We start from the raw sequence: 27083 nt of genomic DNA on the forward strand, positions 1-27083 counted from the left end.
GCTCAGACGAAACAAAAATCGAGCTGTTTGGACACAATGCAAAGCAATATGTTTGGAGAAAAGGTAAGGCCTTTAACCCCAAGTACACCATGCCTACCGTCAAGCACGGTGGTGCTAGTATTATGCTGTGGGGCTGTTTTTGCTGCCAATAGAACTGGTGCTTTACAGAGAGTAAATGAAGGAGGATTACCTTCAAATTCTTCAAGATAACCTTAAGTCATCAGCCCGAAGATTGGGTCTTGGGAGCAGTTGGGTGTTCCAACAGGACAATGACCCCAAACACACATCAAAAGTGGTAATGGAATGGCTAAATCAGGCTAGAATTAAGGTTTTTGAATGGCCTTCCCAAAGTCCTGACTTAAACCCCATTGAGAACTTGTGGACAATGCTGAAGAAACAAGTCCATGTCAGAAAGCCATCAAATTTAACTGAACTGCACCAATTATGTCAAGAGGAGGGGTCAAAGATTCAACCAGAAGCTTGCCAGAAGCTTGTGGATGGCTACCAAAAGTGCCTAATTGAAGTGAAAATGGCTAAGGGACATGTTACCAAATATTAGCGCTGCTTTATGCATATTTTTGACCCAGCAGATTTGATCACTTTTTTCTGTTCACCCATAATTAAAGTCATAAAAGAACCAAACTTCATGAATGTTTTTGTGACAAAGAAGTATCTGTTCCAATCACTCTATCAGAGAAAAATCGCCGATGAACTCACACGCACGTCAGGCTTCCGAGGAAGCTTCCGCTATCTACCAAGCTGTCCTACAACCGGGATCAGCAGTTAGCGCGACGCAACAGAAAGAGCACCTGGATGTTGCTGGAAATCTCCGCGGAGTTAAAGAGAAAGAGAAGGGTGTGCAGAGCTGGATGAAAGTGCCGGGAGAAGAAGTGACACTTCAGACCAAGCATTCCATCTATAATTATGGGGAACGTGAGATCTCTCCCCAATGGAAGAGCTAACTGCGCTTGCCAGGCCACAACAGGAGTGTTTTGTAATGTACTTCAAGGAGACCTGGCTCAATTAACTAATGTCTGACTCACTCATCTCCCTGGATGGTTTTCAGCTGGTGAGGGCGGACGGAATAGATCAGGAGAGCGGTCTACAATGTATTTTCCTGTCTGTTTCTTGCTAGTGCGACAAAGTGAATTTCCCGAGTATGGGATTAATAAAATTAATCTACCGTACTTTCACGACTATATGGTGCACCGCATTTAAAGGCGCAGTCAGTAACAAGTGCTATTTCTGTATTTGACACACACAAGGCGCATCGCACTAATAAACGCAGCCAGGTATGGCAAAACATACACCAGCTTAAACATACGGGCACACGCTAAAAACACGTTTTTAAAAAGGCAATGGAAGGAAAACTGAGTTTGGTTGTACTTTATTTAGCCATTTTACAATGTACTTACATTTTTTGATCAATCATCACCCACAAATCCATCAAAGTCCTCATTTTCTGTGTCGAGAATTGAACAATTGTCCAAATGATTCATCAAAAACGCCGGGTTCCCTCTCTTCGTTGTTGGAGTCACTCACATTGCCATGAGGCTACACAGAAATGATGCCGGCTTTGGCAAAAGCTCGAACAACAGTGCAAGCAGACACATTAGTCCAAGCGGCCACAATCCATTCGAATATAGTGGCGTAACTAGCCGGGCGCTGCCTCCTACTCTTCGTAAAGCTGTGTTTGTCACCTATCATCCATTGTTCCCATGCCGCTTGCAACTTTGCTTTGAACGCCTGGTTGATGCCGATGTCCAGCGGTTGGAGTTCTTTAGCTAAGCCTCTGGGAATGACGACAAGCTCGGAGTTCATTTTTGTGACTTGGTTTTTCACCATTGCTGTGAGTCGCAAATCAAAAGTGACGGCGAGCCATCCGGTCTCTTAACATACACGTCACGTAGCCAATCTCTCATTTTCTCTTCGTCCATCCAGCCCTTTTGTTTTGCCTTCACGATGACGCTGGCTGGAAACTTTTCTTTCGGCAGCGTCTTTCGCTTAAAAATCACCATAGGTGGTAGTTTCTTTCCATTAGCATGGCAACCAAGAACAACAGTAAAAGGGTCTCCTTAAACACACCCCCTCCGCATGCCTGACCCCACACACGTCCGCCTTTTCTCTATATAAGAACCGTGTCGGCCGGAAGTGCTCTCAGTCAGACTTTGGCGCGAGCTCGGAGCATACTTATATATATTCCAAGATGGCGCCGTTCACGCGGGACCCAGTGGGAGTAGCTCTGTACAGTCTTATGTTTTTCGTGTTTTATAGCCCTTCTATCTTTTATTTAATTACATTTTAATATTTCTTAATACATCCTTTTTACTTTATACTTTTTACTTTAATATTTGTACAACTTTCCTTGTTCTCTTACCCTGGCTTCTTTCGGCTACTTCTTTTTTGGAACCATTCAGCCATGCCTACGCTGTCACACACACGGGACTAGCTGTTACAATACGCAGCAGAAGGAGCAACACCTCGGTGCCGCCGGAGTTTCGGAGCTGGACAAAAGTGCCGGGAGGAGAGGCAACGCTTCTGACCAACCATTCTATCGTGGGGTAAGATGGAAGAGCTGTCGGCGCTTACCAGCAACGGAGTTGAGGAGTTCTGCCCTGCTGCTGTTTTCTTCAGCTCCAGACTACTGAGGAACTGTGCGGATAAGCTTAGAAGATTGACTCTAAATGTTCTCTACCTCGGTCAAAGTCTGCAGAAGTTCCCCATCTCGTGGAAGACTTCCTGTGTGTGGTTCCAGTTTTTGTCCAACTTTACGTCTTTTTGAGTCTATCCGTTTTTGCTACCGAAACTCGTAGCTCGTTTTGTGTTTTTGCTGCTTTTCTGTCTTAATGATTTGGTGATTCTTAATGATCCCATTGACTTTGATTTGCTTTGTACTTTGTGCTTTTTGCTTTTGCTTTGTTGTTCTGCGGCCTTTGACTGTACTGTCTAACTTATAACTATGGCTTTTCTTGCTACTGTCACAATGAAATTTCCCGAATACGGGATGAATAAAGTTATCCAATCCAATACACACGGCGCTCCTTATTATAAGGCGCCCTGTCTATTTTGGAGAAAATTTAAGACTTTTTAGTGCGCCTTATAGTCGTATTATTAAAAATACGGTAATCTAATCTTCCGCACACTTGGGGAAGTCTCTGTTCTGTGATGCCTCTTCATGCGTCAGTGGCGGTCGGTGCATTTTCTCGTAGCGCCTTCAACGTATCAATCCAACCCTCGAAAACTATTTTATGCTATAAAACCTCTACTGCAGCTAGCTGCAACACATAAAAAATAATCAATAAATCAATGCACAAAATGGGGTAAAATCCACTTCCGAGCAGCATTTCATGATTAAATACAAATACTGGAGCTTTTCACACTGTAAAACCAGGCCAGGGGGGCGATTTTCCCGGGAAAAGACAGCGATGAACGTCAACGGCGTACGGGCAAACATTGCCCGAAAGTGGGATAAAATCCAGCCGAAAACAGCATTTATTGATTAAATACAAATACTGGAGCATTTTAGACATCAGAACCGGGCCCGGAGTATCATTTCCCCGGTAAAAAGACAGCGATGAACGTCGATACATCCATACGTGAAATGACAAAAAATGTACTAAAATTAGGTGAAATCCACTTCCTAGCAGCATTTATTGACTGAATACAAATACTGGAGCTTTTGAGACATTACAATCAGGCCAGGGGGGTGATTTCCTCGGGAAAATACAGCGATGGACGTCAATGGTGAAACGGCAAAAGATAAACCGGGGTAAAATCCACATCCGAGCAGCATTTAGTGATTAAATACAAACACTGGAGCTTAAATACAAACACTGGAGCTTTTTATATATCAGAACCGGGCCCACAATTGAAATATTATTTAGGAATATAGCCATATTATACTCACCAAAAATTCTTTTTAACTGTACACAATATCCATCCTCCTTTCTTTCTTCCTTCTTTCCTATCGCCATCGAAGCTAATGATGAAAGTCGAGCCTGTCCTGTCAGATTTCCAGCATAGTCCGTTTTGAAAATGGCTTTAAATCAACACAACAATATACTATTTGCTTGTGCAGCTAAGTTAGCGCACTGAAAGTGCCGCACACATAATTTTCCCGGCTGTAACAGGCTTGCTAGCTTCGGAATTGACCGCCCTTTCTTAATGATGTCCATTTTTTTCTGGAAAAGTCCGTCTGGAAAATAGCTTTGTGAGCAAACAGAATCCATTTGTTTCTGCTTCTGTCGGCCATTGTGGGCGGAGTTTGCGATCTATGGCATTGGCCCGCCTACTAGCCAATCATAGTTGGTGAAAGCAATGACATATCCCAGCCAGCAAAATGCTAATGCGTATGAAAAAGCATTGTGGGGTTGCCAACTCGCAATCTGATTGGTTAAAAGCAACAGTCTAGTTTAATGCAGCAGAGCCCACAGAACTGATTGTGAAGGCTTTGAGGCAGATCTGATCTGGCAACAAATAATGGCTGAAATGTGATTGATTAAATGCTTCAATATGAAAACACACATCTGGAAGCAGTGCAACCAGGGGGAAAAGCAATGAAAGGAAGCTAAGTATTGATGGACAAATTATAATATGATTCAGATATTTCTTAGGCCAGCAGAGAAGGCCTTGAAGGCCCTGACGGCCCGCCACTGTCATGCGTGGTCCTACTCCTCTGCGAACGACGTACAGCTGCAATAGCATGAGGCGAAGGCATGAGGTTCCAAAGCAGTTTGACTGCTATAGCCACGAACAAGTCCATTCTTTGCTCCGATTGTTGAGCCTCAATCCTTTCTCAGTCCGTAACCAGAGCAGTACCACAGGCGACCTTTATTTATATCACACGACTCACTTGAGAGTCCAATCAGCATGCTTAGTGTGTACAATGAATATAAAATAAAATACAAAATTTTAATAGCAAACATTAATAAACAGTATTGTCTATCTATCACAGTAGAGACATATTTTACGTTGAATTAGCATAATTTGTTCCCCAATCTTTAATATTACCCCTTAAACCAGGGGTGGGCATGCCGGTTGTCAAGGGGTGCTGTGTTTTCATGTTTCTGTTCCAACTGATCCAGCACAGTTTGACCAATGAGGTTTCTGTGGAAACAAGAATAGCCTGATTCCACTGATTGCACATGTAAGACAACAGATTGGTGACAAGGTGTCTTCCTTATTGGTTGGAACGAATACCTGAACCTACATGGAGGTTTGTCCATCTCTGGTGTAAACTGTTTGGAAACTGATTACAACCACGTGTTGAATCTGGAAACTGATTACCATCACACGTGTTGAATCAAGAAAACACTTAAATAGAATGTGTCAGGAGACGCCTCGTGGTGTAGAGTATCACTCGTCTGACTTCAGTGCGGGCAGGCGTGGGCTCGATTCCCGCTGGTGGCCTTATGATTGGGAGTGCGGATGGTCGTTTGTCTCTCTGTGTGCCCTACGACTCACTGGCAACCAGTCTAGGATGTAGTCTACCTTTCACCCGACGACAGCTGGGTTAGGCTCGAGCAACCCCTGCAACCCTTTCGAGGTTGGGTGGCACGGAAGATGAATGAATGTCAGGATTATTAGTTTCACATTATTATTTTTATATATATATATATATATATATATATATATATATATATATATATATATATATATATATTTGCTTGCAATGAAGACAATTCTTTGCTGTTGTATTAAACCTAGGTTCACATTATTATGTTTGCTTGCAACAAAGTAAATGGTTTGCTCCTGAGAACCTTAGTTTAACTAAACAAAGAGAAGCCACAATGCCTTGGACTGCTTGGAGTGGGCAAAACAAAGAAGATCCAAAATGCAGAGCTGCACATGCGTCCACCATAGACTCCACAAGACTTTCATTTGTTTTGACTATTGACGTCTCACTTCTGTTTTCCACCCGTCCCCTTAGAGTTCAGACGTCCATTGTAAAGAGGGTCCTTGAAGTTAATAAACAACAAAAAACACGTGTGAGGCAGAACGGAGTTGGGACTTGGCCTCAACGGTCGTTCTCTCATTGCGAGTGAAAAATTCCAGAAAACTGTAATTTCCTCTTTATTTGTCCATGCATTTGGGGATTGCCTATTGGTAAACCAATCAATTAATGAATAAGAATGTGTCAGACAAAGTGAAGTAGGCTACAAGATCAGAGCATCATGCCACGATCCCAAGAAATTCAAGAAGAAATGCGAGAAAAAAAGTGATGGATCGTCTATCAGTCTGGAAAAGTTTACAAAGTCATTTCCAAGGCTTTGGGGCTGCAGCAAAACACTGTCAGAGCCATTATCCACAAATGGAGAGACCCGGGAATAGTGGTCGGCCAGGTCACAAAAGAACCTAGAAAAACATCGAAAGAACTGCAGTCCTCGCTGGGCTCAGTAAAGGTCAATGTTCATGACTTTACCGAAAGAAAAACACTGGCCAAAGCTGGCATCCATGGCAGAGTTTCAAGCCAAAAAGCATTGCTGTTCAAAAAGAATATAAAGGCTCGTCTTACGTTTGCCCAAAAACATTTTGATGATCCTCCAGACTTTTGGAAGAACATTCAGTGGACTGATGCGTTCATAGTTGAACCTATTGGAAGGTGTGCGGCCCGTTACATTTGGCGTTTGTAATTTTTTTCTGCCTTGGTAAATAAAATATTTTAAAAACTTTTCAAATTTCCTTGGGTTGTCTCTGTCTCCTACTAAAATTGGTTTTATGATCTGAAACCTGTGTGTGATAAATACATACCTGTCAACTTATATGTTTTTCCCGTATTTGACACATTTTTTGATCATTTCAAATTGTGTACGCCCTACAACAACTTTTGTACGAAGTACATTATTTGTAAAACCGATCTCGTTTTACCCACTGGTAGCAGACAAAAACGTCATCAGCGACTGCTAAAAAGTATTGTCATGCTACACCCTTCCGCCTTTTCACTAAATATAGTGCGTCAGAAAGCCGTCCACTTTGGAGAAAATTTTAGACTTTTACGTGTGCCCTATGTGAGTAAATATGTGCCGCGTTGCATTTGTGCATTTTTTTTAATCGCTTAATAAGGGGAATTTCAATCATTAATAAGGGGAGCAATTTGCCGGGGTTAACAGGTATGTGAAAAACCACAGAAATCAAGAAGGGGGCAAATACTTTTTCATGGCACTGTATATACGCACGTGTAAACACACAGCAATTTAAATTTTGTTATGCACACTCAGAAAAACAAAACGATCAGAATAAGGGTCAACGGCAAACGAATCAGAAATAATGTCACACAGAGCTGATCAGACATGGTCCCGGAAAAAGTTGAAAAACTGCTCTGAAAAGGGTCTTTAGGTTGGAAGGTTGCACTCAAACTCTGCTGTTGGCCAAGACCCCATATCTGGCCAGATCTGGCTTACGCCTAAAGCGAGCCGTTCTCGGATCGGACATAAGATCGTAGAATGAATTATGCTATTCCAAAGTAAAATATGATTGTGCCAAAGAAAAATTCAAGTTACGAAACCACTTCTAGAACAAATCAATTTCGCAAGTAGAGATGCCAATGTGCCCACTTGGCCGAAATCTATGTCGGACACAGAAGATGAGGGCTTAGACATATTTGTTGATGTTTGAATGGTTCTAATTTTATTGACGTTGAGTACACGTTACGTCAATAAAGCACAATTAAACTCAGTTTTGCTTCTGCTGCATTTTTTTAAAACAAGGTAGCATCCATGCTAGCACTACTGCCCTATAGTTGTAAAAATACGGTATACACTTTAAGTCAGCAATCCATGGTGCGCTCCCATGCTAGGAATCTCTGGGAGAGCTCATCCTGCCAACTTCATCCTGGTAAAATTCAATTTTGGTAAAGGCCAAAACGAGGCTCATTGAGGCAGTGTGGTGTTTTCAAGCATGTTTGGATGAAAAACAGCGATGATGCTGAAAGGAATGGGGTTATACCTCCCATATTAGGGAAAACGTAACTTTGAAAACTGCATATACAGTATAGTATGGTAATACAATTCTGAAACGGACTAATACTAACCTTTATTCCTCTGAGAGATGCAAATGCTTCTTGCCCAGGTCTGAGAATAATTATATCTCCTTCTACAAGCAGACTGACAGGTAGATTAACCAACTGAGAGTCACGGTATGTCCAGTGAAGGGACCATGACGGTGAAGAGGGCGTGTATAAATCAGGGTAAAGACATGGCGTCCACCGTACTTCACCAAAATACGATAGATAATCTGAAGTGATAAATAACAGGAAAGGGGCAATTAACAAGAGAGGAAAAACAAGTTAGAATAGAAACATGAAGTAAATTAAAAGTGAATGGATTTAATTACACCACGGACACAATAAAACATAAGGTTGTGTTTTAAGTTTATGGTGAATATGTATTTGTTAATCAATATCAAAAGTATAGATCGAGCGATTATCATTCGGGCCAATATTTGGACATCTGACACATTGGAACCTGCCTTTTTTAATCCAATATGAAGAAATCAATTCAAAACTGGGATATTTCAGCTCAAATCCAGCCGTGCCTCTCTCCCGTCGTCTCAGGCTCCAACATAAACCACCAATATAAGTCAAGTTCGGAATGTAGTTGTGACTGCTATTGTTCAGTTTGTTTCACGTTTTATTGGTAACAAGCAGGGGGGCTTCGCCGGGCCCCCCTGCTTGTTTAGATTGAAAAGACAGTTGTTGCGCTATTTAAAAAAATATCTTTTGAAAAATGGGTTAGATGAGAAAGGAAAATTTCAGGTACATGCATAACACAGCAAACAATATACAATACACAACAGTATACAATTATGTACAGGTATACAGAACCAGGAGTATGCCTTTTAGGAAAAAGTAAGGAAAACTGACGGTCAATTTCAAAAGCAAGGATGATGAATTTTACCTATTCAAGCAATGTTTGGGTGTTATTTTTGTTAATACATTGTAAACCAAAGTAAAAATATGACGAAAATACAAACACATAATAGGGGTGCTGTTGCGTAGTTCATGCAACTAACATCAAGCAGAAATGAATAAGCGGAAGCACTGCAGGTATGGATTTTTCTAATCTGGTGAGTGTAATGCTTGAAACTACCACAAGAGGGCAGCAAGTTAATATAATTCTGGTTAGGCATACTCATCAATAATCCTTGCAAATGCTCAAAACTTTACACACTTAGAGAAGGTAAAGAAATTCAATCATTAGGCTCCGACAGCCGTCCCTGGCCACCATAAAATTCAACTCTCTATGATGCACGGTTTGGACAAACGTAGCGTGAGAATGTTAACATAAAACATTCACCCATCCATAAATCATGCTTTATCCTATAATCCTTATAATGCGTGATTAACATACACACACATTATTTTTCAAGTTTTGAGTTTGTATTTTCTTGAGGACCGTGGAACGAATCTCAGAATTTACATATAAAGTACTGCTCTACTTAGGAAGTACAGAAATACCTTGACATACGAGTGCCCCGACATACGAGCAATTTGAGATACGAGTAAAATTCCGATCAAATATTTACCTTTAGATATGGGACAAATTTTGAGATTCGAGCATTTGTTAAGGTAATTAGTCTTACATTATTATGTATTTCCTTGCATGAAGAATGCTTTGCTTTACTATTAAACTTAGTTTCATATTATTATTATATAATCGGACATAGGCCCTGTCGTCATCGTCAACAACAAAAAGCCTACTTGTCATCACACCCAGAAACTGCGTATGATGCGTATATGGTTGCTTGCAACAAAGTAAATGCTTTGCTCCTGAGAAATGTAGGTAGACTATTCACCGAAATGCCTTGGACCTTGGACTACTTGGAATGAACTAAACAAAGAAGATTCAAAACACCTTGATTTGTGTTAGGGTTATTAGACTTACATTATTATATATTTGCTCGCAATGAAGAACGCTTTGCTTTACTTAGCTTATTAACATTAGAATACTCATTTTAGTATATCTGCTTGCAACCATGAAAATGCTTGCTCCTGAGGTAGACTAAACAACAGGAAGGTCAATCCTCTTGGACAGCTGGAATATGGAGAAGATACGTTTGGCACTACATGACCTTCATCTGTTTTGAGAACTAAACCTTCTATTGTAACTCGGGTCCTTGACTATCGAATTCTCACGCCTGTTTTCACATCCCTCCCTTGAGCGGATATGTCTATTGTAACAAGGGTCCTTGAGCTAATAACCAGGAAAGATGTGTCTAACGCCAGAATGAACTTGGACGAAGGCGCGTCAGTTCGATTTTCTCTTGCAAGAAAACGACAGATAAGTCTCCTGTCTCTTTTCTTTGTGCGTGCATTTGGGAATGCCTATTGATGAACCTAAATTTTGAGATACGAGCATTTGTTAGGGTTATTCGTCGTACATTATTATATATTTGCTTGCAATGAAGAATGCTTTGCTTTACTATTAAACTTAGTTTCATATTATTGTTATATGGTTGCTTGCAACGAAGTAAATGCTTTACTCCTGAGAAATATAGGTAGACTATTCACCAAAATGCCTTGGACTACTTGAATGAACTAAACAAAGAAGATTCAAAACACCTTGATTTGTTTTGACAATATTAATGTCTCACTTCAATTTCCCAACCTTCCCTTGAGGGTCGAGACCTCCATTGTAACTAGTGTCGTTGAAGTTAATAAACAAGAAAAGAAGTGTGCCCTCTGGCAGATGCTACAGGTCTCACAAAGCATGGACAAAGAGACTTAAGGACAGTTTTTTTCCCACAGCCATCAGGACTCTGAACTTGCGTTAGCACGACACACAATCCCTTCTGTGCAATAATAATGTGCAATATCTTAGATTGTGCAATATTTTAGAATTTACCTTGCCAGGGTGTGACTCTATATTTTTATATTACTTATTTATGTCTTTTTACTGGGAAAACACACTTTGTGGCGTAGCACCACCAATTTCGTTATACGCAGCTGTGTGTGATGACAATAAAGGCTTTTGATTTGATTTGATTTTGATTGATTTGATGATCCTTATGATGATTCCTTACTCCATTCTCTTCCAGTTTCCCTCTCAGTAGGACCGACTGAATGGTGTTGAACGCACTGGAAAGGTCAAAAAACATCATTCTCACCGTGCTCACCGTGCTTCCCATGTTCTCCAATTGTGAAAGAGACCTGTGCATCAGGTAGGTGGTAGCATCTTCCACACCAATGCTTGGACGATAGGCAAACTGCAGAGGGTCCTGCTCTGCATTCATCAGGGGGCTGAGGTGATTGAGGATGATTCTTTCCATTGTCTTGATCAGGTGAGAGGTTAATCCTACCGGCCTGAAGTGGTTTCTCCCTGGGGTTCGCAGGCTTTGGAACTGGGACCACACAGGAAGTTTTCCACAAGGTGGGGACCTTCTGCAGACTGAGGCTGAGGTTGAAAATATGCAGAATCATTTTGCCAACCTGATCCGCACAGTCTCTCAATAGTCTGGACCAGTAGCCTTCCTTGCCTCGATCTCTCTTTTTTACGATTTCCACGCACTGTCTCTCGCCGCATCTCCCTCGTGCAAAGATCTCTATGAGCACTGGGCGGAGTGTTGCATTTTTTTCCGTGTTTTTGTTGTTGTTGTTACATTAGTCAGTGCAGAATTAAGGGAAACACAATGGATCCAAAGCAAGCCGGTGCAATGAAGCGTAGTGCAAACAAAAGGCGTATGTTGACAATCGATATTAAGCACGAAATAATCAAAAAACATGAGTAGTGTATGCGTGACTGAGTTGGATCGCCAATACGTATGGAGAAGCAGGAAGTTCGCTGAAAGCCGCGGTGGAATACATTAACCTATTTGCCTTGGTTATTGCACAAAATAGGTTTAAATTTAGTGTAATGTAAGATTTTTTTTTCAAGTGTGTGTATAGGAATCTAAGTTCATTCAAGTTAGATTTAAAGTTTATGTTACGTTACGAGCGCATTTGTCAAGTGACTTTCTCTCTCTCTCTTTCTCCCCATCCACGAACTCCCCGCTATTGCCTCATTTTATTTCTAAACATCATAACCAATAGTTATTTGTTACTCTGTTAGAAGATGGTGAATCACATCCAATAAAAAGTTTTTTTATTGTAATATTCTGTTTTTGGTGTTTTTTTCAGAGGGTGGGAACAAATTAATTTGTATTTAGTTCATTTCTATGGGAAACATTGATTTGAGATACGAATAAATCGACATTCGAGCTTAGTCCCAGAACGCATTAAGCTCGTATCTCAAAGTATCACTGTATTCAAGTTACAAAAAAAGTTCTGTAACCAAGTAATTTCATAAGTAGAGGCATGGCTGTATTAATATCTAAATATAATCTAATTCAGGGGTGGCCAACTCCAGTCCTTGAGAGCCACAATCCGGTCTGTTTTCCATATCTCCCTCCACCAACACACCTGAATCAAATAATCAACTCATCAGCAAGCTGTCCAGAAGCTTGATACCAATCCCGATGATTTGATTCAGGTGTGTTGGTGGAGGGAGATATGGAAAACAGAGCGGATAACGGCTCTCGAGGACCGGACTTGGCCACCCCTGATCTAATTGGTTCCAGAACTTTTTTCGTAACTTGAAAATTTCGTAAGGAGAGCAGTACTTTATATGTAAATTCTCTAATTCGTTTCACGGTGGTCACACAATTGCCAACTAAACCCTTTAAAATTTATCAGTGTCCCAATTTTGCATGAAAGATGTGAGAAACACAAAAATGAGAGAAAATTATAAGAAAATGTCTTAAAATGAATATAAAATCCCAGTGAAAATATGCCCTGCACCGCTGAAATACCGTATTTACTCGCGCATAAGCCGCTTTTGTCGGACAAAAAAATGATGACTGAATCAAAGGGACGGCTTATATGCGCATAAAACCACGACATCTTCCTGTAGTTAAATGTGCTCAAACTGGCCAGACGTGAGTACACTTACTTGTGTCTGCTATTGCTCGCTCGTGGCACCTCAACTTACCGTAGGTACGTGCTCTGACCATAGCGTTTACAATGTCAGCACAATAGTTAAGGCTGATCGAAGATCTTGCGGTCGATCGTTAAAATATAAAACTTGATACCTGCGTAATGTGTATGCTATTATTGCACCCAGAGACTTGGTGAACACTACGTATAGCGCTATGGGCATTATTCCTGGTTGTGCTTACGTTACTTCCTTTTCTTATCTCGAGTTACTCATTTGCATATTTAAAAAAATGTAACCTTAAAATTCGTACGTAGAGGCATTCGTAAAGAGGTATGACTGTGTAGCAAGAAAACTGTAAATACTGTAAAAACTATACTCACAGTGAAAATAGTTCCTCTACGCTTGATATAAATAAAAAAAATAAAAAAAAACAGGTTAATGGGAGTTTTAATCCAAGTCCTCCTACACAGTCCAGACCATGGGAGGGCAAACCTTCTGATTCGCGGGCCACAATGGGTTCTGGGCCGGACCAGGAGCAGATGGATGGATTGCTTTGGTAACCCCACCACATTGGAGAAAAAAACAATACCCATCTTGGGATATGGAAAAAATGTGTGCTTTAATTTCAAATAAAAATGAAGAAAAGCATTACAACAAAATATCTGACTTTGAAATAAGTCTTACAACACTGAAAATCAAATGAATAAAATGGTACACCATGAATTGCTGGCCAGCCGATCGCAGGGCACAATGAGACTGACAAGCATTCACACTCAGAGTAGAACATGCAACCTCCACATAGGTGAACCGACCTGGATTCAAACCCAGGATGCCAGAACCACTCACCCGCCGGTCCGCCTACAACTGATGGAGACTAAAAATGCCAAACTCACCACTGAGCTGTGTGACAATGCCTTTTAGACGCCGAACCATCTCAGTTCTCTTTAGTATCTCCTGTCTTCTGACCAACATCAGATTCAACACCAAAATGATGATGAGGGCAGTAGCATTCAACAGCTCACTACCAGAACTGCAAAACAATGGAAGAATGTTAAAACTATCCAATGATCAACTTAACTTTAGACATAAAGTTCATAACACCTGTACATTGAATTCACAGCATCCCTCGCATTTCAAGGCTCAACTATGCCAACATTAGTTCTCTAAATTATCAAAATGGGGAAAAATAATATAGTAAACTTAAGTAAAGGGACAACTTAACTTCCAAGGATTGGAAATCTGTCAAAGCACAAAGCCCAGATAAAATAAAATGTATTCATTCAATCATTCATCTTCCATACCACCCATCCTCGAAAGGATTGCGAGGGTTGCTGGAGCCCAAACCAGCTGTGTTCAGGCAAAAGGCAGACTACACCCAAGACTGGTCGCCAGTCAGTCGTAGGGCAATCGAGCTCGCGCCTGCCCGCACCGAAGTCAGGCAAGTCAACCCCTACACCACAAGGTGGCAGATAAAATATTTAGATAAATAGATTACAAAATGCAATTTTGCTGGCCAGTTTAGTTTGAATGAATAAATAAATAATCCATTTAAGCTACGACAAAAAAAATAGAAATCAAGGCGACCTTAATAAAATGGCTAAAGATGGATATGACGACACCAAATACTGGGTTTGAGTGGCGAAGACATGAGGAGAAAAAAAACAAAAGCACACAAACCAGAAAACCAATCATACCTCTATATTTAAATTTAAGAGGAAAAATCCTTTCATGAGTACAGTAATACCTAGAGATACGAGTGCACCGACATACAAGCTATTTGAGATACAGGTAGAATTTCGAGCAAATATTTACTTTGAGATACGAGACAATTTTTTATATACAAGCATACAGTGAGGCTGCTTATGAGAACATCATCTCGCCGCAACTCCCTCGTGTAAATGTCTCTACGGGCACTGGGCGGAGAGTTGCATTTTTCAGTGTTTTTATTCCCTGTTGGTCAATGCAGAATGGTATACGCGAGGGGGAGCTTGCTCGCTAATACGAGAGGATTATACTACTTCCCGCTGGCAAGTGGTCGTACGTTATCCTATGGTGAGGACAATTGTGTGCATTATTTTCAACAAAATTTGAAGGGAAGACAAAAGCAAACAACCCTCGATAGGTTCCTTTTAAAAACTGCAGCTTAAAGTCAGGATGGAGTCGGGGCAAATAGAACCAACCCGGGAGAAGAAAGGTATAAAAATGTAAAACAAAATTAGAAATAAGTTTAGTGTAAGGTTAGATTAACTTATTTTTGAGTGTCTGTATAGTAATCCAAGTTCATTTAAATTTGTTTGTTATGTTACGACCGCATTGCCGTGCAAAAAGTCTCTCCCTCATTTCCTCTCCCTCTCTTTTTATAAACAAAAACAAAATCAATATACTGTCGAAATGATAGCAATTGATTATCCAGACACAGAAATTCTAATGCATCAAAACCCACAAACAAAGAAACAAATGATGCCATTTTAGGCCTGACTATTTATTTCAGAGCATGGATACCAAATAATGCTGAAATAACTGTGCCTTTGTCCAAGCAATTGTATGAGGAACACCTCAAAATGGCATCACATTTAAGAGAAAAATCAGAAAAAGGCCTTTGCGAAACAAAGGAACTAGTATCGACCGCAGAACTATTGATTGAGTTATTGAGTTAATTGAATTTATTCCGACCCAGTCTCAACATCCCCACCACCACCCTGCAGCAATACACTGGAGTTCCGGGAACAGGAAGTGAGACTGGTAATGCGGTCTGTGAACACCAAGAAGGCTGCTGGCCCTGACGGTGTACCTGGGAAGGTGCTCAAAGCCTGTGCTGACCAGCTGGCTGGAGTCTTCACAAAAATTGTCAATAGTTCCCTGCAACAATCCATCATTCCATCCTGCCTGAAATCTGCCACCATTATCCCTGTCCCCAAAAAGGCAACCATTGACAGCATGAATGATTATAGGCCTGTTGCACTCACGCCTGTGATCATGAAGTGCTTTGAAAGGTTGGTAGCCCGCCATATCAGCAATGCAATCCCTCCCTCAGTTGACCCTCACCAGTTTGCTTGTAGAGCAAACAGGTCCACTGAGGATGCTATCGCCATTGCTCTACATACAGCACTGAGCCACCTGGAACACCACGGGAATTACGTGAGGATGCTTTTCATTGACTATAGCTCAGCCTTTAACACCATAAAACTGGACATTCTGACTGACAAACTCTCCCACCTTGGACTATCCTCTTCCATCTGCTGCTGGATAAAGAACTTCTTGACCAACCGACCACAAACTGTTAGACTTGGTCCCCACCTCTCTTCCTCCATTACACTGAGCACTGGCTCCTCCCAAGGCTGTGTACTGAGTCCTCTTCTGTACTCCCTGTACACATACGGCTGTACACCGACCCACCAGCCTAACTCCATCATCAAATTTGCCGATGACACCACTGTGGTGGGACTCATCTCAGGAGGGGATGAGTCGGCCTACAGAGATGAGGTCAACAAACTGTTTTCGTGGTGCTTGGTGAACAATCTCACACTGAACACCATGAAAACTAAAGAAATAATCCTGGACTTTCGCAAACACAGCATAGATCTGGCCCCACTCCTCATAAATGGAGTATGTGTAGACAGGGTCCAGTCCTTTAAATTCCTGGGGGTCCACGTCACGGATAAGCTCTCCTGGTCTACAAACATCACGGCAGTAGTGAAGAAGGCTCAGAAACGACTCCATTTCCTCAGGGTACTCAGGAGGAACAACTTGGACACCAAGGTTCTGGTAACCTTCTATAGAACCACTGTAGAGAGCATCCTGGCATACTGCATCGCAGTGTGGTACGCTGGAAGCACGGCAGCAGACAAGAAGGCCATGCAGAAAGTGATTAACACTCCCCAGAGGATCGTCGGCTGCTCTCTGCCCTCACTGGAAGACGTTGCCAGCCCTTGTTACCTCAGCAGAGCCAGGAACATCATCGGGGACCCATACCACCCTGGTCACAATCTGTTCCAGCTGCTGCCCTCTGGCACATGCTATAGGTCCCACAAAGTACGGACAAATAGGCTTAAGGACAGTTTTTTCCCCACATCCATCAGAACTCTAAATTTGCGGTAACACAACACACATTCCCTTCTGAGGTAATATGAAAAGATGTTTGGGTGATGATTTGCCTCCTACTGGCTGACTGAAGGTAAGTGAAAGACAGTGAGAGGTAAGTGACCCGCTCGGGGGGGTGATGCGAGGTATCCATAATGGCAGAATGCCAAATAACGAGTCCTTAACTATCACTTATTTAGGTCTTTTGCCGAGAAAACGCACCATATGGAGAAGCACTACCAATTTCGTCATGCGCAGTTTCTGGGTGTGATGACAAGTAGGCTTTTGTTGTTGATGATGACGACAGGGCCTATGTCCGATTATTATTAACACAAAAGTAATAACCAAATGGAGAGAAAAGAAAAACAACTATAGAAGTGTTTATTACTACACTACAATAAACATTTAATACCAATGTCCGATTGTGACAGCTGTATTGACACAAGATGGGGATAACCTAAGAATAATCACCTACATTTCATCTAAATTTGATAGCATGGCATTCACTCAACTAAAATGCATCAGAGCAGTTGTGGCTGCCCCGATGAGTGAAAAGTAGTGCATCAATTAATGTTGACTCATCCACTGACATTGCACGTACCGTATGCTACCTCCGCACCACTGCTACAGACAAATATGACATCTGCAAGACATTTGTCCTGCCTGACCATACTGATGTCTCAACCACACCTCAATTTAGAAAGTTGCACAATGTCTCAACCACACCTCAATTTAGAAAGTTGCACAATGTTAAATCTCGCAAAATTAATATTAGGCCTGTCATTATAACAAATTTAGGGGGAAATACATCATCTCATAAATTATTGCCGATATATGATATTATAGTAATTTGTTTAAACACAAACTTAAACAATTTGGACACTAATGTGAAAGTATATTCTAATAAACCACCTATTCAGATGTGATGGATAGTATTTCTTAAGTGAAGCACAAAAAAACATTTTAATCAATGCATAACATATCATTTTACATCTATTCTTTGTTTAATACGAAATAGGTTAAAAAAGTCATTTTTGTTCTCTGTTGATTAGAGACCACAAGCAGGGGGGCCCAGCTTCTCCGGTCCCACCTTCTTGTTTAGAACCAAAAGACAATTGTTGCGCTATTAAAAAAAACTCTTTTGAAAAATGGTTGTTTAACAAATAAAAGTTTGAGTTTACACACTTGAGAAGGTGAAGAAATTCAATCACTCGTCTATTAGGATCCGTCAGCTGTTTCTGGCCACCATAAAAAAAATTCAACTCTCTATGATGCAGGGTTTGGACAAAAATAGCGTGAGAATAATAACATAAAACATCCACCCATCCATAAATCACGCTTCATCTATTCCTGCTTCCCGAAACCCTTTTTTTCCTGTCTTGACGGAAAGTCTCGGCAAGACACGATGGTGCTGGACGCGCTGACCCAAGATGACTTGCCACGTCATTTACAAACGTAATTTGGGGAATAATTTCCGCCAGCGAGTTTCCAGGTGCACACACACACATCCATCCGTACATCACGCTTTATAAGGATTAGAGAATAGATAAAGCGTGATTTATGGATGGTTGGATGTTTTATAACTCCCGTCACGACACGGCACATCATGTAAAAACAACGATTCATACATAAACTCTGCTTTCAACTTTAACAAAAAAAGTTGAGTTTACACAATTCAAGAAGGAGAAGAAATTTGTCTATTAGGATCCATGCTTTGGATCCATTGTTCTTCACTTTGTATTATGCATTGACTAACGGGGGAAAAACACAGGAAAATGCAACGCTCCGCCCAGTGCTCGTAGATATCTGTTATACACGAAAGAGATGCGAGATACGAGATACGAGCTTAATCCGTTCCGGGACTGAGCTCGTATGACAAGATTCTCGTAACTCGAGCGGAAGTTTTCCATTGAAATGAATGGGAAACAAATTAATTCGTTCCAACTCTCTGAAAAAAACACCAAAAACAGGATATTGGATTGAAAAAAATGATTTATTTCTTATAATTCGCCATATATTGACAAAGTAATAAATAACGAGTGGTTTAATAGAAATAAAGTGTTTAATCTAACTAAAATTGGGCGGATTTCGCCGAGGAGAGAGGGGCACAAAAGGGGCGGGTGGCTTAGTTTTTTTTTCCACACAACGCACTCGTAAACGGAACAAACACTCCACCCTCACGTTCGCTATCGAGGGGCTGTTTGCTGTCGTACTATTCCCTTCAAAATATTCCGAAAATGATGCACACAAATGTCCTCACAATCGGATAACGCACGACCACTTGCCAACGAGCAGCAGTCTTTTATCAGCGATCGCGCCGCTGCTCATGGGAGCTTCGGGGGCGCTGGCTAGCGGCTCCTTTTAGCTTGTAGCATCTGTGTTCGCATCCCCTCGAACAGCGCCTATGATAGAGTGCCATTGCCTGTCGGCGTTGTGTGCACCAGTATACTTCATTACCCAGAAAGCCCTCTTTTCCCCGCGCATGCGCGTTGTGCGTTTCCTGGTCTGAATAACTCATCCGGTGCTCGTAAATATTGTTATACACGAAAGATATGCAAAAAAAAATGCCATGGCCACCTGGCTTGGTCGCATCACGAAATTTTGACGCATCACGGGCGAATTATTCGATCGAAATTTCCCCCGTAAGACGAGCATTTTGTATGATGAGCGGTCGTATGACGAGGTACCACTGTATAAATATTTACAGATTTTTTTTCATGTTTTTTTATTAAAAAGTATAAAACTGTATATGGGTTGTTCCATTCATTTGGGGACCAACATGTGACATATGCAGTAAAATTTAAAAATAGTTCAATAGGTTGAACTTTTGTTCTAATGTTATACAATACCTATATTGCAGGATTTTTTTTAAACATATAATTTGGAATAAATTGCTATGCACCGGCCTATTTCCCCATGTAAGTGAGGACACCAAATTTCACAAAACATTTTATCACAAGGGTGGCCCGGCAGCTAAGTGGTTAGTTAGCATGTCGCCCTCGCAGTGGGCAACCTTGGTTCAAATCCAGGTCGGTCCACCTGTGTGGAGTTTGCATGTTCTCCCCGGACCTGCGTGGGTTTTCTCCGGGTACTCTGGTTTCCTCCCACATTACAAATACATGCATGGTAGGCTGATTGGACACTCTAAATTGCCCTAGGTATGAGTGTGAGCGTGAATACTTGTTTGTCTCCTTGTGCCCTGCGGATGGCTGGCCACCAATTCAGTGTGTCCCCCACCTCTGGCCCGAAGTCAGCTGGGATAGGCTCCAGCACCCCTTGCGACCCTAGTGATTCAGAAAATGAGATGAGATGATTCATACAGTATCTCAGAAATACCACGTGCAATGATTTTTCTTAAGATTTTCCCTTCAAAGTAACACATTTGTACTCCCTATTAAAACCATGAATAGGGAGGTGAAAATTGTGAATTTGGGGGCGGCTTATACGCGAGAAATCGTAAAGTCCAACGATTTTAAGGCAATTTTAATGGTGCAGCTTATACGCGGGGCCGGCTTATTTGCGAGAAAATACGGTACATATTTATACGTATATAACGAAAATGGACTATAGTGTGCTAAGCCAACGAGTATTTTTAAGTATGCGGATTATGGGGCATTGTAGGACCCAAAAGCAGGGAAGCAGCAGGAAGACACGGGAAGTCACGGTACACAAACCTAACTTTAATAACTTGGGACGCTCTCAAAATAACAAGGACTTAACCACCAAGAGAACAAAACCAAACCTTGATAGGGAAGACGAGTAGCACTGGACATGGGGAGAGCATACGTGAACACGGGTTGACACAAGCGACGAACCGACATGAACTGACATATACACAGGGTTTAAATAGACAGACATGGGTTGGTTGACGAGACAATTAGAAACACCTGGGTCACCTGAGAGGTAGCAAGCAGGAGATATACCAGGGGCGGGTAAACGGCAGGTGAACTCTATGAGCAATCACAAGGACAGGTAACGCAGAGGAAAAACAACCAAGAAAACCTGACAAACCCAATGTGTAACAGTATTTTGTTTGTCTGTCATTGATTTACAATGTGTTGTCAGACATTGATAAAAGTAATCTATATATGGGGTTTTCCATTTATTTGGAGGCCAATAGGCGACATTTGCAGTAAAACGTGAAAGCATTTTAACAGGTTATACTATATCCAAAATTTACGAATCTTGTCACCAAATTGAAATCAGAGCTAAGTGCACAGAAATGGCTTGAATGAGTGAGTCTGCAGGTTCCACGCAAGAGAAAAAAACATTGTAGATTTCATTTCATTCATATCAATAAAACATTTTCCGCACTATAAGGCACACCTTGAATCAATGACATATTTTAAAAGAAATTCCATATATAAGGCGTCTACAGTAGAGGCTGGGGTTACATTATGCATCCACTAGATGGTGCTGTGCTAAAGGGAATGCCAACAAAACAATCAGATTGGTCAGTCAAACTTTATTAATAGATTACAAATCAGCTTTCTGACATCTCCATTCACTCCCAAAATGAATAAACAACTGTTTTAGTATTTTCTCCGAGATAAAGTATTAGTATTTTCGTGACACGGGTATCTTTTGACAACAGAAAGGTATAACATGTAGGTGCAACATTTATATCACATAGTGGAGGGAAACTTTTCCTCCATTCAGTACACAGGTAAAAAACATTCTGATGCTATTACAGTACATTAAACGTTAGTGCAATCACAATATACCATATTTACTCGCATATAAGCCGCCTGTGCGTATAAGCTGTCCCCGAAAATTGCCTTAAAATTGTTGAATTTTACAATTTCTCGCGTATAAGCCACCCCGTGATTCACAATTTACACCTCCATTTTTATGGTTATAATAGGGAGTATAAATGTGTTACTTTGAACGGAAAATCTTAAGAAAAATCATCACACGTGGTATTTCTGAGATGTTGTATGAATCAAAAGCATATTATTAGGATCAATATCATAAGTTAATATGCATGTCTTTGTAAATGGAAAGTATAAAATTATTCAATTTGAAAAAAGAAATAAGTTTATCTTCAGAACCTGATGCTTTGTAATGACATATTACAATTTTCTTACAAGAAGTTTAAAATGTTGTGGCGGCCAAATTGCTTCTAATGTCGAAATTTCTCGATTTTTTTGGATGGTTCATATACTGCAATAGTTGTCACTTTCGAACAAGAAATAAAAATCTGAGCAGAATTTTGTTTTATTTCATAATCACAAATGTACAATCATTTCCTTTCTGTGTTCCAAAAGGAAGGGTCTTGTCTGCACGTAGACAAATTCAAAAAGGAAGGAACATAAGCACAACCAGAAAATTGCAAAACCTTGAGGGGAGCCAGTGCCTCCATCACAACAAGCACTGGCTCCCCTCAAGGTTGTGTACTGAGTCCTCTCCTATACTCCCTGTACACATACGACTGTACACCGACCCACCACTAACGCCATCATCAAATTTACCGATGACACCACTGTGGTCGGACTCATCAGGGGGGGATGAGCCTGCCTACAGAGATGAGGTTAACAAACTGTCTTCGTGGTGTTTGGTGAACAACCTCACACCACGAAAACAAAATAAATAATCCTGGACTCTAGCAAACGCACTACAGATCTGGCCACACTCTTCATAAGTGGACTATGCATACAGAGGGTCCAGTCCTTCAAATTCCTGGAGGTCCACGTCACGGACAAGATCTCCTGGTCTACCAACACCACGGCAGTGGTAAAGAAAGCTCAGAAGCGACTCCATTTCCTGAGAGTACTCAGGAGGAACAACTTGGACACTAAGCTTCTGGTAACCTTCTACAGAGCCACTGTGAAGAGCATCCTGGCATACAGTGGTACCTCAAGATACAAGCTTAATGCGTTCCGGGACTGAGCCCGTATGTCGATTTACTCGTAACTCAAATGAACCTTTCCCATAGAAATGAACTGAAAACAAATTAATTCGTTTCAACCCTCTGAAAAAAACACCAAAACAGGATATTGGATTGGAAAAACAATTTTATTTGTTCTAATTCGCCATCTATTAACAAAGTAACAAATAACTAGTGGTTTAATTGTACTAAAATGTGTTTAATATTACTACAATTAGACGGATTTCGAGGAGGGGAAAGAGAGACTTTTTGGAACATAACAAAAACAAATTTAAATGAACTTGGATTACGATGCTGTCAGGAGCGCCCCGTTTTGTCCCTCCTGGCCTGCCGTAGAGGCAGAGCAGCTGTAATCAATCTGTTGATGACTTCCTGAGTTAGTATTTAAACACCAATTAGTTCTATTATCATTGTCGGATCGTTCCTGCAAGCTCCTGCACAATTCCTGTATGTTCCTGGAGGTCACTGTGTGGATTCAGTAGCCATGCAGCCACGCTACCTTTCTCCTCGATACCTCTCGTTCTTCTGTTTCCGGTTTGGTATCGCTTCCGTTTCACAAGTCCTCGTTGTTTTGTAAGAGCCCTTCTGAGTTATTAAATATGTTGCTTTGAAGCTAATTGGCTCTACTCATCCTGCTTACCCGCGACTGGGTCCAAATCCATTCCCGATCGCGCCACGACGAAGCGGCGTGATCATAACAGATGCAGACACACAAAAATAAGTTTAATCTAACCTTACACTAAACTTAATTCTAATTTAGTTTTAAATATGTATACCTTTCTTAGGGTAATGCACGATCACTTGTTCAACTAGTACTTGTCAAGTAGTACTCCTCTTGTATTAGCGAACAAGCTCTGCCATTCGCACTGACTAATGGGAAAAAAACAGAAAAAATGCAACGCTCTGCCCAGTGCTCGTAGAGACATTACACGAGGGAGTTGCGACCAGAAAGACAGTGCCCATGATGTTCTTATGAGCAGCCACATTAGCATATACATTACGCAGGTATGAAGGTATATTTTTTAACGATCGACCACAAGACCTTCGATCAGCCTTAACTATTGGGATGTGCTGACATGGTAAACGCTACGGTCAGAACACGTTTAACCACGGTAAGATGGTGGTGCCCTGAGCAAGCAATAGCAGGCACAAGTAAGCGTACTTCATTGCACCTGGTTGCTTTGGACCCATTGTTGTTCCCTTTATTCTGCACTGACTAATAAGAAAAAAACACGAAAAAAATGCAAAGTTCCGCCCATTGTTTGAAGGTATCTTTAAACGAGGGCGTTGCGGCGAGAAAGACATGCCATGCTGTTCTCATAAGCAGCCTCTCGCCTCGCGGCCACCTAGCGGTCCCGTATCTCAAGGTAAATATTTGATTGGAATTATATTCGTATCTCAAATTCCTCATATGTCGGGGAACTCGTATGTCAAGGTATTACTGTATAAAACATTTTTAAAGACCAAATTTTAAAATCTTGTAGTTTATTTATTTTAAAAAGATATTATATATGGATGAGTTCTAAACAAAATAGTACCTGATTATAGGCCCGAACAATGTTTCATTTGTACCACAACACCCCCCCACATTCACATATCGCAAGTCCTGTGTTACTTTTCTTATTAGAGCTCATTGTTTGCAAGATATTTCTGGCTCCTTTAATGAAGCAGCAGGCTCCCTGCAAGCCTTACGGCTGCCTTGCCTGAGAAAAACGAGCGGTGACAGCTACTAAATACCTCATACATTGATCTTGACATTTCAAACGTGTGCCGCAATTATGTGCTTAAAGTTGGTTTAAAAGGTCTTAATAGGGTTTTGCATGAATCTCAATTGTTGTTATGAAGAAAATTATGTCTAAATTAGTCTAAATAAAGGTGTTTTCCAACTTTTTTAAGCTGATGCAATTTTTTTGAATGATGCAAGTTTGTGTGTCCCAGTGATCCTGGAGCTATGTTGTCTGGTGCTTTGTGCCCCTGGTAGGGTCACCAATGGCAAACTGGTCTGAGATGAGGGACCAGACAAAGAATGGCTCAAAAGACCTCTTGTGATGAGTAAAGCCATTGAACGGCATATTCCCCCGGCCGGACGTGGGTCAATGGAGCCCCACTCGGGAGCCAGGTCCAGAAGAGGGCGCAATGGCGAGCGCCTGGTGGCCGGGCCTACACCCATGGGGCCCGGCCGGGCACAGCCCGAAGAGACTACGTGTGTTCCCCTTCCCATGGGCTTACCGCCTGTGAGAGGGGCCAAAGAAGTTGGGCGCGACGGCAGTTGGGCAGCAGCCAAAGGAGGGATCCTTGGCGGTCCGATCCCCGGCTACAGAAACTGGCTCTTGGGACGTGGAATGTCACCTCTCTGGTTGGGAAAGAGCCTGAGCTAGCGCGTGAGGTTGAGAATTCCGACTCAACATAGTCAGGCTCACCTCTACGCAAGGCTTGTGTTCCGGTACCGGTATCTCGAGGGGGGTTGGACACTCTTCTACTCTGGAGTTGCCCGCGGTGAGAGGCGCCGAGCGGGTGTGGGCATACTTGTTGCCCCCCGGCTCAGTGCCTGTATGTTGGGGTTTACCCCGGTGGACGAGAGGGTAGCATACCTCCGTCTTCGGGTGGGGGGATGGGACCGGACTGTTGTTTGTGCGTATGCACTAAACAGCAATTCAGAGTACCCACCCTTTTTGGAGTCCTTGGAGGGGGTGCTGGAGACTTCCCCTTTGGGGCAGTCCCTCGTTCTGCTGGGGGACTTCAATGCTAACGTGGGCAATGACAGTAAGACCTGGAGAGGAGTGATTGGGAAGAACGGCCCACCTGATCGAAACCCGAGTGGTGTTCTATTGTTGGATTTCCGAGGTGATGGTTCCCATTTTTAAAAAGAGGGACCGGAGGGTGTGTTCCAATTACCGGGGAACACACTCATCAGCCTCACTCATCAGCAGGTCTATTCTGGGGTACTGGAGAGGAGGGTCCGCCGGGAGATCGAATCTCAGATTCGGGAGGAGCAGTGTGGTTTTCGTCATGGCCGTGGAACAGTGGATCAGCTCAACACCCTCAGCAGGGTCCGTGGGGGGTCATGGGAGTTCACCCAACGAGTCTTTATGTGCTTTGTGGACTTGGAGAAGGCATTCGACCGTGTCCCCCAGGCAGTCTTGTGGGGGTACTCCAGGAGTATGGGGTTCTGGAACCCCTGTTAGGCGTGCGTAGTAGCCGGCACTAAGTCGGATCAGTTTCCAGTGGGTGTTGGACTCCGCGAGGGCTGCCTTATATCACAAATTCTGTTCATCACTTTTATGGACAGAATATCTAGGCGCAGCCATGGCATTGAGGGTGTCCAATTTGGTGGCCTCAGTATTGCATTCCTGCTTTTTGCAAATGATGCGGTTCTGTTGGCTTCATCAGGCCGTGATCTCCAACTCTCGCTGGGACGATTCGCAACAAAGTGTGAATCAGCACCTCCAAATCTGAGAACATGGTCCTCAGTCAGAAAAAGGTGGCATGTCCTCTCCAGGTCAGGGATCAGGTCCTTCTCCAGGCGGAGTAGTTTAAGTAGCTTGGGCAGATCGGGGCGGCGTCTGGTGTGCTGCACCGGTCCGTCGTGGTGAAGAAGGAGCTGACCCAAAAGGCGCGGCTCTATTTACCGGTCGATCTACGTTCCCCCCTCATCTATGGTCAAGAGCTGTGGCTTGTGACCGAAAGAACTAGACCCCGGATACTAGCAGCTGAAATGAGTTTCCTCCGCAGGATGTCCGGACTCTCCCCTTTGAGATAAGGTGAGAAGCTCGGTCATCCGGGAGGGGCTCGGAGTAGAGCCCCTGCTCCTCCGGATCGAGAGGAGCCAGATGAGTTGGCTCGGGCATCTGATCAGGATTCCCCCTGGACGCCTCCCTCGGGAGGTGTTCCCTGCACGTCCCACCAGGAGGAGGCCACGGGGCCGACCTCGGACCCGCTCGGGAGACTATGTATCCCAGCTGGCCCGGGAACACCTTGGGATACTCCCAGAAGAGCTGGATGAAGTGGCTGGGGAGAGGGAAGTCTGGGCCGACTTCGGATAAGCGGAAGAAGAGATGAGATGAAAAGTTACACACAAAAAAATCTAAATTTTTACTTTATTACAAACAAGGTTCAAAGGGAGTGAAAAAGGCACACTCAAAAAAATATGTTACTTGTTCCAAAGCCTACAATTCTTTCTTTTTTTTTGCAATTTATACTATAAACAT

At 42.2% G+C, this 27083-nt stretch overlaps 1 protein-coding gene across 5 annotated transcripts in view; it reads right to left on the reverse strand.

Moving 5' to 3' along the window:
• tmem94 (transmembrane protein 94) overlaps positions 1–27083 on the reverse strand; it is a 201013-nt gene that overhangs the window by 139652 nt on the left and 34278 nt on the right. For 4 of the 5 annotated variants that reach the window (XM_077625142.1, XM_077625141.1, XM_077625140.1 and 1 more), the window contains exons 5-6: positions 13802–13938; positions 8030–8232 (exon numbers count right to left, since the gene is read on the reverse strand). In XM_077625142.1, coding sequence (XP_077481268.1) covers positions 8030–8232; positions 13802–13938 — 340 coding nt within the window. The remainder of the gene's footprint in view (positions 1–8029; positions 8233–13801; positions 13939–27083) is intronic. The other variant, XM_077625143.1, reaches the window with a different exon arrangement.

The sequence above is a fragment of the Stigmatopora argus genome, chromosome 18 (assembly GCF_051989625.1).
Source record: "Stigmatopora argus isolate UIUO_Sarg chromosome 18, RoL_Sarg_1.0, whole genome shotgun sequence".
NCBI classification, from domain to species: Eukaryota; Metazoa; Chordata; class Actinopteri; order Syngnathiformes; family Syngnathidae; genus Stigmatopora; species Stigmatopora argus.